The sequence below is a fragment of the Schistocerca cancellata genome, chromosome 9 (genome assembly GCF_023864275.1).
Source record: "Schistocerca cancellata isolate TAMUIC-IGC-003103 chromosome 9, iqSchCanc2.1, whole genome shotgun sequence".
NCBI lineage: Eukaryota > Metazoa > Arthropoda > Insecta > Orthoptera > Acrididae > Schistocerca > Schistocerca cancellata.
Genome location: NC_064634.1, coordinates 340,143,695 through 340,158,723, shown reverse-complemented (window position 1 = coordinate 340,158,723; position 15,029 = coordinate 340,143,695). Strand labels below are relative to the sequence as shown.

The following is a 15,029-nucleotide window of genomic DNA, read 5'->3' as shown; positions in this document are numbered from 1 at the left end:
AGACATGGTTCAAAAGCTCATCATTTCTGCAGAACATGAACGTCGTATCTCTAGTCGTTCAGGGTGCTCTGTTTTTTTTTTTTTTTTACATGGGTGCATGTTACCTATGAAGGCAATAGTGTTAGGGTCGAACATTTCGCATATGAACAGTTCTACACTCCTGTAAACAAAACAAAGACGATTGCAGTATGCTTTAGATAAGAGGAAGAAGTAAAAAAGATTACATCTGCTCAACTGAGCCGGCCTGTGTGGCCGAGCGGTTCTAGGCGCTTCAGTCTGGAACCGCGCGGCCGCTACGTCGCAGGTCCGAATCCTGCCTCGGGCATGGATCTGTGTGATGTCCTTAGGTTAGGTTTAAGTAGTTCTAAATTCTAGGAGACTGATGGCCTCAGATGTTAAGTCCCATAGTGCTCAGAGCCATCGTTGATTGAACCACGTCAAATTTCTTTACAATGACCTCGTCCATCAGTGGACTACTACATTAATTAACTCAAAAATCTTGCAATAACAAACACTCAGGAGTAATTGAGACAATGTCAACATTAAGTAACTCGGAGCATTACGGATCATTTTAATAGCATCAAAAAAGAACTACACGTGCTATTAATTAGACAGGGGAAGTATAGAGTTAATGGCAATGGGAGACCGGAGGACAAAATGTGTTGTTTAAGTCAGTTTCTATAATTTTAGTTTGCTAGTGCTAATTTCTGGCCATTTCTTACATTTGTCGATATAATACTTATGGATCTAAGTACAGTAACAATGAGAAATCACGGCAGGAAATAGTGTTTTGCAAGTTGGAGATGCTGAGCATTCCTGTAAAAGTGTATTGAAAGCCAGACTGTCTCCTTTGATTATGTGAAGCAAAACGTTGGTGTTCCTACTGTGCATTGTAGTCTCCAGTCCGCGCGCGTGCTGTATGTGTATGTATGTATGTGTGTGTGTGTGTGTGTGTGTGTGTGTATGTGTGTGTGTGTGTGTGTATGTGTGTAAACTTTGACAAACCAGAGAACACTATTCTCTTCATAATCAGAGGAAGAGGACTCCGTGTTGAGCACACATTTGCAGATTTGCAGACACTGTCTTTTTCCATAATCTTCATTGCGTATACCCATATATTTACTCATATACTTCGCGTGTCTAATAACTGCACAAATTTTGTCCGAGTGGCACAGATACTGCACAGTGACGAGAGGCGTGCACACGAGCGGCTAGAGGTCCTCGCGCGGCGTCTCCCGGCGTCCCTCTGCGGCGGCCACGGCGCTGGCCGTGCAGCGCCCCATGTCCGTCAGCAGGTCCTGTACCTCGAGGTCCAGCGGAGACCCGACCGGCAGGCACTTCTGCACCAGCGCTTCCACTTGGTCCGCCACGGCCTCGGCATCTTCCGCGGCTGCCTCCTTCAGCTCTGCAGTGCGCGACAGCAGCTCTGGACCAAGCTCTACTAGCAGCTGTGACCGGCACTGAATCTGCAGCACCAGACGCACACAACGACGTGTAGCTACTGCCGTTTTCTCACATCTATTAAAAAGTCATCTGAATTCGTAATATTATATATTCTACATGAATGAAGACAGAAACTTGGGGTAAATTATAAAATAGGACTACCATTTTCAAAAGCAACATACAATTTTATAAGGGCACATTTTTTTAAATGTAGGGCCACACAATCCTGGGGTAATTTTTACAGCTGCATTTAGGATCAAACTTTTAAATTAAGTTTCACCATTATTCACTGTGGCCTCCACTGGAACACGGCAAAAGTCTAGACGATAGTCAGATTCGTTGTTTACTTTAGCAAGCATGTCTGAAGTGGCTGTATTAACTGTCGTTGTCATGTGGCGTCGAAGTTCACGTAAAGTTGTTGGATGGGGAATCACAGACAGAGTATCTTAACACATCAAAAAAAGGTTTGCATCACCTCAGTTCTGAGAGTTCCGGAACCTGTACAGAACACTGGAACGGAGATCAACATAAACATCATTTCCGCCCTTGTTATTGCTCGTGAAAACCACACCTTCAGAGGTGGTGGTCCCGATTGCTGTACACACCGGTACCTCTAATAACCAGTAACAAATCCTCTTGCATTGATGCATGCCTGTATTCGTCGTGGCATACTATCCACAAGTTCATCAAGGCACTGTTGGCCCAGATTGCTCCACTCCTCAACGGCGACTCCGCGTAGATCCCTCAGAGTGGTTGGTGGGTCACGTCGTCCATAAATAGCCCTCTTCAACCTATCCGAGACATGTCCGATAGGGTTCATGTCTGGAAACATGCTGGCCACTCTAGTCGAGCGATGTCGTTATCCTGAAGGAAGATGTGCACGATGGGGGTGCGAATTGTCGTCCATGAAGAAGAATGCCTGGCCAGTATGCTGCCGATATGGTTGCTCTATCGGTCGGAGGATGACGTTTACGGTTGAAGGCATATGCGACACTCATCGCTGAAGAGGACGTGGTGCCAATCCTGAGCGGTCCATTTAGCATCGACAGTTCCTGTCTCCCTGTATCTCCTCCATGTCCGAACAACATCGCTTTGGTTTACTCCGAGATGCCTGGTCGTTTCCCTTGTTGAGAGCCCTTACCGGCGCACAATAACAATGCGCAATGAAGCACGGTATTGACCGGCCAGGCATAATTTAACTACAGGCAACACGAGCCGTGTAGTGATCGGCTGTCGGACCCACTCTGTCTAATAGGCGCTGCTTATGCATGGTTGTTTACATCGTTGGGAGAGGTTAGTGACATTTCTGTACAGTCAAAGGGACTGTCTCTGCAATACAATATCCACAGTCAACCTATATCTTGAGGAGTTCTGGGAACTGGGGTGATGCATAACTTTTTTTGATGTGTGTACAAACCAAAAAAGAAAAAAATCATACCGTGAGATTAGGGAGCTTAGGAGGTAAAATGATGTAATGCGAGATCCCTATGCCCATTATGCTGTAGTAGGTGTAGTGCCGCACTCTTGTCAAAAATGATCCCAACAAGTTGTAACTTAATTGTGGCTGCTGTAACGGAGAATGCAAAACGCCTTTTGTCACTGTATCTTTGCCACTTTGTCTGCACGCGCATTAGATAGTGAACGAGCGAGAGCGCGAACAATCCCAGAGGGACCACCACCGGCAAGCACTTGATCCAAAGCTTACAACTGGTGCCAAAGTAACCTTTTAGTTTCGATGCGTAAGTTTCTATCTCATTTCATGGGGTAGGTATAGTCTACTGAAGCTGAACATGTTAACTTAGGCGTAAATTTTAATGTTGAAAATGGAGTGACATAGAAAAAAGTGCGTAAATTTAGTGATAGGATTGTGAACTTAGATAGATCTTTCAAGGGAGGAGCAGAATTCTTTGAAGCAATGACAGCAGTGTAACCTGAAATCCACCACTACTCGAACACAATAATGATAATAATAATAATAATAATAATAGTAATCTGTCGTCGGTATGAAACTTACAAGTGTTATAGCAAAAATGAGTATATATGAAAAAACAAACAAACACGGCAGTTAAAATAAGAAAATGAGTCACATGTGAATTACGCTCTACTCACAACAGCAGATGGGAGCTGAAACTACTCAAGGGTCTGAATAAGAAACTAGAATCACAGAAGAACATCGTAAGTAAAACAGAAAAGAGTGCCACGGTAGTCATAATAGATGGCACCTCGGCAAGAACAGTGAAATAATTAAAAAATGCGATACATGAGAAAACTCGACTTAAAGAATTAATTCTATAAAATTTGTAGTGAACTTGTATGAGCTTCCTTTAAAGTTCGAGTCAGTATTGTTGACAGTAAATTTCATCATATTTTTCCTTGAGGCACTTCACGTATTTTTCAGACCTAAAACAAAAACTGCCTTTAGGTGAGGCACATTGGTGTTACTCCTGGGCCGGGCTTTGTGGCCGAGCGGTTCTAGGCGCTTCAGTCCGGAACCGCGCTGCTGCTACAGTCGCAGGTTCGAATCCTGCCTCGGGCACGGATGTGTGTGATGTCCTTAGGTTCGTTAGGTTTAAGTAGTTCTAAGTTCTAGGGGACTGATGACCTCAGATGTTAAGTCCCATAGTGCTCAGAGCCATTTGAACCATTTGTTACTCCTGGTGCCATGGTGCAGGGACCCATTGGGTGTGACGTCATGTCTCTGATGGCAGTGATTGACGTAACTCTGACGGCACTATGATACTTCACAGATATCCTACATCCTTATGCGTTATGTAGCAGAAATTTGGTGCCATTTTTCAGCAGGATAATGCTCGTCCACAAACGGCAGGTGTCTCTCTGAACTGTCTGCGTGATGTTGATGTAATTCTGTAGCCAACAAGATCGTCAGATCTGTTCCCGATAAAACATGTGTGAAACCATCTCGGACGTCAACTCCATCCCATTGCCAGTATCCAGAATATAAAGGATCACTTACAACAGTTGTGGGCCAGCTTGTCTAAGGAGAGAATGTAACGGCCTTGCGACACTCTTCCCAACCAGACAAGTACATGCTTCGGGGCAAGAAGAGGTCAACGTCATATTGATAATCAGTCCGCCAACTTCTTTGTAAATTTGGTTCGATTTTGTAATCACAGAAATAACGTCACATACCCTCTCAGCCGGTAGAGTTTGATTTCCGTTATTCCAACCCTTTTGGGTGCTTTACTTTGTTTGTCAAGCTGTGTAATTCAGTTAGTTTCAGTGTGTACTCGCGGTAGATAAGGTGGAAACAAATTGTAGGATAACAGTGGTAGTGAAATGGTTCAAATGGCTCTGAGCACTATGGGACTCAACTGCTGAGGTCATCAGTCCCCTAGAACTTAGAATTACTTAAACCTAACGAACCTAAGGACATCACACACATCCATGCCCGAGGCAGGATTCGAACCTGCGACCGTAGCGGTCGCGCGGTTCCAGACTGTAGCGCCTAGAACCGCTCGTCCACCCCGGCCGGCAGTGGTAGTGAATTGTGAAGTATGGTATTTGGTGCTGTCTTAATTAACAATAGAAAATTATGTTGAAGGGAAATAGTAATCTGTTAACTATATTAGTACATTTTGTATCATTATCATTAAATGCCAAGATATAGGAAAAATTGACTCATGATGGTGACATTTTGAGTACGAATGAACAGAGTTTGTGTTTAAATTGTCGGTAATAGGCTACAGCGTAATAAATAAGCAAATAAATACATAAACCTGCCTCAAACACAAGTCGCCACCAGCAACCATCGAACAATTTGGCTTATTCAAGGACTTGAAACCGGAATGTTACCCTTCATAGGAACTTCTCTTGCCAACTGAGCTATTTAGGGACGATTCACGACCAGCTCTCAAAACTTCACTCTCCTGCCTTCCAAACCCCAAGGAAGCTCTCCTGCATACCTTGCTGGATTACCATTACTGAAAGAAAGAAGAGACGTTCTGGAGGAAGTCAAGTTGTGACGATGGTCCATGAGCTGTGCCTGGATAGCTCAGCCGATGTGAGTTTGGGACATGAAAGGCAAGGTTCCTAGTTCGAGTTTCAGTCCAGCATGTAGCTATAATTTGCCAGGAAGTTTCAGAACATGCACAGTCTGCTGCAGAGTGGAAGAGTGCTTCTGGATGCAGGATAACCATTTCGGGTGCTTTGTAGTGCCATTGGATGAGTATTATAACAGCAACTCCTGTGACCCGCTAGGCAGGGTGCTTACCTTGACGAGCGTGTCGTCTAGTTTTGAGCAGCTCTTGGCATCCGCGATGAGTCCCCGGGCGGTGCCGTTGAGTTCCTTGATGGCAGCCAGCAGCCTTACGCCACCCATCAGGCAGCTCAGGGTTTCGCTGCCCAGCACAGCTTCCAGCTCTGCCAGGTGCTCACGTTCCTCCACCAGGCACGACGTGAAGTTCGTAGCTGTCTGCAAACAGTTGCGTACCAAGGTTTGAGAAGTAGAAGGAAATTAATCAACAGCTTGTAAGCCCCTTACGCATTTTTCCCGTATGGTTTGTTTACGTTTAGGTGTCGGACTGATTGATGAGTAGCAGCTCTCATCTGCAGACTGAACTTGAACCAATTATTTCCAGAACATTCACCAGCTTTACTTCTGAGAAAATCAATAATTTTTGTATATCTCTGAAAGTATTTGGTTTATTATAACGATATTTTGTGTGTGGCTAGGTAACGTATGTGTAAACAACCTTGTTCAATATAAGTGAAGTCTGATAAAATATTTAAGTGCGAAAACACAAAAAAAATTAGTTTTTGTGCTGATTTTGGAAGTCACAGCCCAAATTAAGTTATTTAGGAAAAAATAAAATTTATTGTGAATTAAATGTGTGTACAATAGCGTGAATAATACATTCTCCCTTCTAATCTGAGTCCCAGACTTCAGACTTCATTTCCTGAATCAGCATGTTTCTCCTTTTGCGTTTCACATTTCTGCATCAGTTCTTCAGAATTCCCAGTGTCTACCTCAGGAACTTTTATTGCTATGCCATCCTCATAAGCACAGCATGTAAGCATCCGATGATTATGAATCCGTTTCTGTCGGAAGTGAAATGTGTCGGTGACCAGGCCACTAGCAGTATTGCTTACCATCACACAGTTCTCACGGTACTCAATGATTTCACACGTCGTCGCTTTGCACTGTCCTTGACGGTGACCAATATTTTATAAGGGGTGATCCAGCTATCCATGTGTTTTATGCAACTTGCAACGCCTTCAAAGAACCACGTGCGAGATTTTCATATTTCCTCTCGCTAAGCGCAAACTACACTACTGGCCATTAAAATTGCTACACCACGAAGATGACGTGCTACAGACGCGAAATTTAACCGACAGGAAGAAGATGGTGTGATATGCAAATGATTAGCTTTTCAGAGCATTCACACAAGGTTGGCGCCGGTGGCGATACCTACAACGTGCTCACATGAGGAAAGTTTCCAGCCGATTTCTCATACACAGACAGCAGTTGACCGGCTTGCCTGGTGAAACGTTGCTGAGATGCCTCGTGTGAGGAGGAGACATGCGTGCCATTACGTTTCCGACTTCGATAAAGGTCGGATTGTAGCCTATCGCGATTGCGGTTTATCGTATCGCGACATTGCTGCTCGCGTTGGTCGAGATCCAATGACTGTTAGCAGAATATGGAATTGGTGGTTTCAGAAGGGTAATACGGAACGCCGTGCTGGACCCCAATGGCCTCGTATCACTAACAGTCGAGATGACAGGTATCTTATCCGCATGGGTGTAACGGATCGTACAGCCACGTCTTGATCCCTGAGTCAAAAGATGGGGACGTTTGCAAGACAACAACCATCTGCACGAACAGTTCGACGACGTTTGCAGCAGCATGGACTATCAGCTCGGAGACTATGGCTGCGGTTACCCTTGGCGCTGCATAACAGACAGGAGCGCCTCCAATGGTGTACTCAACGAATGGCAAAACGTCATTTTTTCGGATGAATCCAGGTGCTGTTTTGCAGCATCATAATGGTCGCATCCGTGTTTGGCGACATCGCGGTGAACGCACATTGGAAGCGTCTATTCGTCATCGCCATACTGACGTATCACCCGGCGTGATGGTATGGTACACGTCTCGGTCACCTCTTGTTCGTGTTGACGGTACCTTGAACAGTGGACGTTACATGTCAGATGTGTTACGACCCGTGGCTCTACCCTTCATACGATCCCTACGAAATCCTACATTTCAGCAAAAAAATGGTTCAAATGGCTCTGAGCACTATGCGACTTAACTTCTGAGGTCTTCAGTCGCCTAGAACTTAGAACTAATTAAACCTAACTAACCTAAGGACATCACACACATCCATACCCGAGGCAAGATTCGAACCTGCGACCGTAGCGGTCGCTCGGCTCCAGACTGTAGCGCCTAGAACCGCACGGCCACTCCGTCCGGCCACATTTCAGCAGGATAATGCACGACTGCATGTTGCAGGTCCTGTACGGGCCTTTCTTGATACACAAGATGTCCGACTGCTGCCCTGGCAAGCACATTCTCTCACCAATTGAAAACGTCTGGTCAGTGGTGGCCGAGCAAGTGGCTCGTCACAATACTCCAGTCACTACTCTTGATGAACTGTGGTATCGTGTTGAATCTGCATGGGTAGCTGTACTTGTACACGCCATCCAAGCTCTGTTTGACTCAATGCCCAGGCGTATGAAGGCCGTTATTACGGCAAGAGGTGGTAGTTCTGGGTACTGATTTCTGAGGATCTATGCACCCAAATTGCGTGCAAATGTAATCACGTGTCAGTTCTAGTATAATATATTTGTCCAATGAATACGCATTTATCATCTGCATTTCTTCTTGGTGTAGCAATTTTAATGGCCAGTAGTGTATTAATCTTACAGAAAAAAATGAACGGGAACATTTTGAAGGAAATGTAGTAAAATGTTATGTTGGGATACGTTATCGCTAGAGGCTCAGTTTTCTAATTATTCGAGAAAAGAATACAAATCTTACCTCCAAACCCGTGTTTCTCCAATAACTCGAAAACCATGGCCTCCAACGAAAACGCATCCCAGTACAAAATTTAACTACATAAATTTTTCTTCAAAAACTTCCTGTCTATTTTCTCTGTAGCACTAATAGTTAGTGCGTAGCGAGTGACAGAATACGAAAATCTCGTGCGTGATTTTTGGAAGTTTGCGGTCTGTATAAAACTCATTGCTTGGGGCAGCTAAATCACCCTCCGCATTATTTTCCAGATTAACGGCTTCTTTTAAACAGGAGGAAAATGCTTTGCAAGCTTTGAACATAGATTGCTCAAAATCAACAACGCTTATATTACTAGCAGTTTCCTTGATAATTTCACCCTTTTATTTGGTGTGTAGACAGTATTCCGCTTTCTTTTTTCAGCTATATATAGGCAGAATTACAGTCACAAGGCAGATAAGTGGCCTAGTTCACGGACCTGTGCTGTTATGAGTATCACTGCCTCCACTTTTGTTTTAATTACTTGAGAATTTTTTGCTGTTTTGTCAATAATTTGACTAGTGTGGGATGAATACACTGATGCCAGTAACTCATATATTGGCGAAAGGTGGATTTTTGCTGTTTTGGAATGACTTCGTTCTTTGGTAACGACGCTCATGTGCCTTAAATACGAGTGTGGTTGTACTTCATGTTTTTAAAGTTGAGAGAGAAACCTGAAATGAGAAAAGTTTTATAGTAGAATTTAAGTCATGAGTTAATTTTTACAATATTATATCTATAAGTTCACAGTCGCATCCAGTCTAAATATCACTATACTTTTAAGCAGAGTCGAGTAATCAGAATATCTGTTATCTGAAAGTTAATTCAAGCAAAGTCTGGTTAGCTGCCCATATGACTCATAATCGCAAAACTTCATAGTCAATGTTTGAAACATGTTGAACAATCATCGTACGACCATCAGATGCAACAGCCATCGATGAGGAGTTTCAATCAAATCCACTGAAAGTTGGCATGTTGTTGTTGATGATGACGATTTGAAATTCAGTGAGACGACTGGTTTGATGCAGCCCACAAACTTAGCCTATTCTGTGCAAATATATTTATCTCTTCATAATTACTGCAACCTACATCCCTTTGAACCTACTTATTGTATACAAGCAGTTTTACCCCACCACCCTTTCCTCCCACATTTCCCTCCATTACAAGATTAAGTGGGTATTGCCTGATACCTTAGGATGCGTGCTCTTGACTTATCGCTTCGGTTACTTTAGTTGCCCCATAAAGCCAGTTTCCTCGTAATTTGATTCAGTACCTTGTCTTTAGTTACTCAGTCCATTCTTCAGTACACTTCTGTATCACCAACTAATTAAAGTTTCTATTTTCATCTTGTCTGCGTTGTTTACCGTGCACGTTTCACTTCTGTACAAGGCTGCCCATCATATAAATACCTTCAGAAAATACTTTCTTAAATTTAAATTTACAAATTGGACGCTAAGAAATTTCTGTTTTACAGAAGCTCTTTCCTCGCTACCTTTAGTTTGCATTCGATAGCCTGTAATGCAGCTATGATCAGTTATTTTGCTGCTCAAATAGCTAAGCTCTCAACTGCTTTTACTGTCTCATTCGCTAATCTAATTCCCTCAACTTCACCCAATTTAATTCGACTACATTTCATTAACTTTGTTTTACTTCTGCTGATAATCTAATAATCTCTGTCTGTTGAGTTAAACTATTCTGCCAAGTCTTTAGTTGTCTCTGATAAAATTACGTCGTCAGCGCAGATCAAAAGCTTTTCTTTTTTCTTCTTGAACTTTAATTTCCGCACCAATTTTTCCTTGCTTCCCTTCTCATTGTACACTGGCTTCAATCCTATCCCTCTTCCTTCTCAATCACTGCTTTCCTTTCACATAAATGAAATATGTTCGCAGTTGCGAATAAGGACAGCCATTAGCTTTATAATGGAATAACGACAATGAAAATTTGTGCTACACCGGGACTCGAACCCGATTTCCCGCTGATTGCTATTAGGCTATCCGAGTATGCCTCACAGCCGTATCCAAACGTTCAAATGTCGCCAGTCAAACGTATACCACCTGCACTCGTACCTCCATAATGTATATTCCCGTATGGGGGAGATATTTTAACTGAAGGCCTTTTGCAGCGATATTGCACTGCAATATCGTACGCAACTTTTTCATGTCTTTCGACTCTTGTAGCAGTAGTCTGAGTTCTGTACAAGTTGTAAATAACTCTCTGTTCCCTGTTTTTTTTCAATCCTTGCTAATAGAATATAATTTTTATTTGCCTATGTTTATTAACTAGTCCTGTTACTAAATTGATCAAATTACAACTATCGTTGCAATATGATGCTATAGAGTGGTGAGGTGTTGACAGATGTGAAAATTACCGAACTATCAGTTTAATAAGTCACAGCTGCAAAATATTAACGCGAATTCTTTACAGACAAACGGAAAAACTGGTTGAAGCCGACCTCGGGGAAGATCAGTTTTGATTCCGTAGAAATACTGGAACACGTGAGGCAATACTGACCCTACGACTTATCTTAGAAAATAGATTAAGGAAAGGCAAGCCTACGTTTCTAGCATTTGTAGACTTAGAGAAAGCTTTTGACAATGTTGATTGGAATACTCTCTTTCAAATTCTGAAGGTGGCAGGGGTAAAATACAGGGAGCGAAAGGCTATTTACAATTTGTACAGAAACCAGATGGCAGTTATAAGAGTTGGGGGACATGAAAGGGAAGCAGTGGTTGGGAAGGGAGTGACACAGGGTTGTAGCCTCTCCCCGATGTTATTCAATCTGTGTATTGAGCAAGCAGTAAAGGAAACGAAAGAAAAATTCGGAGCAGGTATTAAAATCCATGGAGAAGAAATAAAAACTTTAAGGTTCGCCGATGACATTTGAATTCTGTCAGAGACAGCAAAGAACCTGGAAGAGCAGTTGAACGGAATGGACAGTGTCGTGAAAGGAGAGTATAAGATGAACATAGAGAAAAGCAAAACGAGGACAATTGAATGTAGTCGGTAGGACGTCAAACGGGCGGGCTTGGAGCAGGAGAGGCACCACAGGACTTTTTATTTTCTACTGTATATACTTTTACAAATAAATTCATGAAAGTTTGTCAGCATGACCAGGAAGGATTCAGGATTCACACTCATAGCAGTGGAAGTGCAAAAACATAACAAAATAAATATTTTTTAGATATGAAATTTCATCATTTTTTCACTTACTGTTGGCTGCATTTGTTGCTATAGGTACATGTTTCTTCACAAGTAAGAGAGATTCTTTGATGAATTTTGCACAGCATACAAACCATACTTACAGGTGTGTGAAACTCTAGAATTTTTCAAATATATTAAAAACTGTGGTAAAAATTGACATAATTAACTACAAAATTTGATTTTTTTCTAAACATAAAGTTTTAAACGTAACAGATCATTCATTTTTTCATAAATTAAATAGATTCTACAGTTTCAGACACCTAGAAGTATGGTTTGTATGCTGTGCAAAATTCATCGAACAGTCTCTCTTACTTATGAAGAAACGTGTACCTATAGCAACAAATGCAGCCAATAGTATGTGAAAAAATGATAAAATTTCACTTGTAAAAAGAATTATTTTTTATATTTTTGAACTTCAGCTGCTACTAGTGTGAATCCTGAATCCTCCTGCTCCAAGTCAGCTCGTTTGACTTCCTACCCCCCTTAAGCCGGGTGATGCTGAGGGAATTCGATTAGGAAATGAGACACTTAAAGTAGTAAACGAGTTTTACTATTTGGGGAGCAAAATAACTAATGATGGTCGAACTAGAGAGGATATGAAATGTAGAGTGGCAATGGGAAGGAAAGCGTTTCTGAAGAAGAGAAAATGATTAACATCGAGTATAGATTTAAGTGTCAGGAAGTCGTTTCTGAAAATATTTGTATGGAGCGTAGCCATGTATGGAAGTGAAACATGGACGATAAACAGTTTGGACAAGAAGAGAATAGAAGCTTTCGAAATGTGGTGCCACAGAAGAATGCTGAAGATTAGATGGGTAGATCACATAACTAATGAGCAGTTAATGAACAGAATTGGGGAGAAGAGTAGTTCGTGGCACAACGTGACTAGAAGAAGGGACAGGTTGGTAGGACATGTTCTGAGGCATCAAGGGATCACCAATTTAGTACTGCAGGGCAGCGTGGAGGGTAAAAGTCGTAGAGGGAGACCAAGAGATGAATACACTAAGCAGATTCAGAAGGATGTAGATTGCAGTAGATACTAGGAGATGAAGAAGCTTGCTCAGGATAGAGTAGCATGGAGAGCTGCATCAAACCAGTCTCAGGACTGAAGACCACAACAATAACAACAGAGTGGTGAGGTTGAAAATTGGCTACCTGCTTGGCCATGAGCGTGAGCTCCTTCGCGAGCTTCTGGAGAGCGTCGTCGGCCTGCTGGACCAGCCCCCCGCCACGGTCCAGAGCCGCCTGCAGGGCGGCAGTGGGTGTGGCCTTGCGCTCGCCGCCCTGCGCCCTGGCGGCGCGACGCATCTCGTCGAAGACGGCGCGCATCGCCATCTGGATGGCGTCGCCGCGGTCCGGCGCCGCCGCCACCACCTGCCGCAGGATCTCCATCTTCTCCGGGTCCATGCCCTCGATGGGCACGTCTTGGCCGGCGGCGGCCTCAGGCGCCTGCAACAACGCTCTGTCTCAGCTCTGCAGAGGAGGGCGTGGTCACCATAGGAGGGGGCAGAGGCTCCTTTGGCACAAACTGGACTGAGGAATTTCTAGCAAGCAGAATACAACATATCAATGTCAGATGTAATTTTCAGACGTAAAAATATTAGCTTGGTACATAAGTTTCTAGCGTCATACCGTAAGATTAATAAACACAAAATATACACATAACAGAGACTTCAGTCATCAATAATGTTAGGGGCGGAGTGTGGCATGTGCAAACTGGTGACAGGAGACGTGGTGTGTGTAACGAGGTGTGGTTCCGACCAGAGTGTGGAAGTTCACAGCCCGTCGCTAAAGGGCACGCGTGCACATCACGTGACTATATACACTACTGACCACTAAAATGGCATGCTACAGACGCGAAAATTAACCGACAGAAAAAAGATGCTGTGATATGGAAATGATTAGGTTTTCAGAGCAATCACACAAGGTTGGGGCCAGTGACGACACCTACAATGTGCTGACATGAAGAAAGTTTCCAACCGATTTCTCATATACAAAAAGCAGTTGACCGGCGTTGCCTAGTGAAACGTGGTTATGATGCCTCGTGTAAGGAGGAGAAACGCGTAGCATCACGTTTCCGACTTTGATAAAGGTCGGATTGTAGCCTATCGCGATTGCAGTTTATGGTATCGCTATATTGCTGCTCGCTTTGGTCGAGATCCAATGACTGTTTGCACAATATGGAATCGGTGGTTTCAGGAGGGTAATACGGAACGCAGTGCTGGATCCCAACGGCCTCGTATACTAGCTGTCGAGATCACAGGCATCTTATCCGCATGGCTGTAACGGATCGTGTAGCCACGTCTCGATCCCTGAGTCAACAGATGGGGACGTTTGCAAGACAACAACCATTTGCACGAACATTTCAACGACGTTTGCAGCAGCATGGACTATCAGCCCGGAGCCCATGGCTGCGGTTACCCTTGACGCTGCATCACAGACAGGAGCGCTTGCGATGGTGTACTCAACGACGAACCTTAGTGCACGAATGGCAAAACGTCATTTATTCGGATGAATCCAGGTTTTGTTTACAGCGTCATGATGGCCGCATCCGTGTTTGGCGATATCTCGATGAACGCACGTTAGAAGCGTGTATTCGTCATCGCCATACTGGCGTATCACCCGGCGTGATATTGTGGTGTGCCATTGATTACACGTCTCGGTCACCTCTTGTTAGCATTGACGCCACTTTGAACAGTGGACGTTACATTTCAGATGTGTTATAACCAGTGGCTCTACCCATCATTCGATCCCTGCGAAACCCTACATTTCAGCAAGATAATGCACGACCGCATGTTGCAGGTCCTGAACGGGCCTTTATGGATACAGAAAATGTTCGAATGCTGCCCTGGGCAGCACATTCTCCAGATCTCTCGCCAACTAGTGGAAGCAGCCATGCACATGGGCAAAGTGTGTGCCCAGTGGGTGCCCCACAGTCTTCAACCACACAAGGAAGCACGTCGAATGGCCCACTGTCTTGCTCGTCTGCAGCGCTATGCTCGGAAAGTGAATGCGTTCCAGGCACGAGTGGTGGCTGGAGATGAGTGATGGCGTCATCACTTCGAACCAGAAGCAAAACGACAAAGTCTCCAGTGGAAGCATCCAGGGTCAGCACCACCAAAAAAAGCCAAGGCCATCCACACGAGTGCAGTAAAGGTTATGCCGACGTTCTTCTTTGACCAAGATGGCCCCCTTCTGATTCACTTCCTGCAGCATGGGACAACAGGGAATGCACAACGTTACTCGCAAACCTTGACCACCCTTCGCCAAGCGATCAAATCAAAATGACCAGGCAATCTCACCCGTGGGATCATTCTGTTCGACGACAATTCAAAGCCCCATACGGCCAACAAAGTCGCGGCACTCCTGCAGAAAT

The 15,029-nt window shown here is 43.9% G+C and overlaps 1 protein-coding gene across 1 annotated transcript in view; it reads right to left on the bottom strand.

The window, feature by feature from the left end:
* Positions 1–547: 547 nt before the first annotated feature.
* Positions 548–15,029, bottom strand: part of LOC126100509 (uncharacterized) — a 36,200-nt gene continuing 21,718 nt past the window's right edge. The window contains exons 2-4 of the mRNA XM_049911119.1: positions 12,809–13,102; positions 5,675–5,875; positions 548–1,466 (exon numbers count right to left, since the gene is read on the bottom strand). Coding sequence (XP_049767076.1) covers positions 1,212–1,466; positions 5,675–5,875; positions 12,809–13,102 — 750 coding nt within the window. The 3' untranslated portion in view covers positions 548–1,211. The remainder of the gene's footprint in view (positions 1,467–5,674; positions 5,876–12,808; positions 13,103–15,029) is intronic.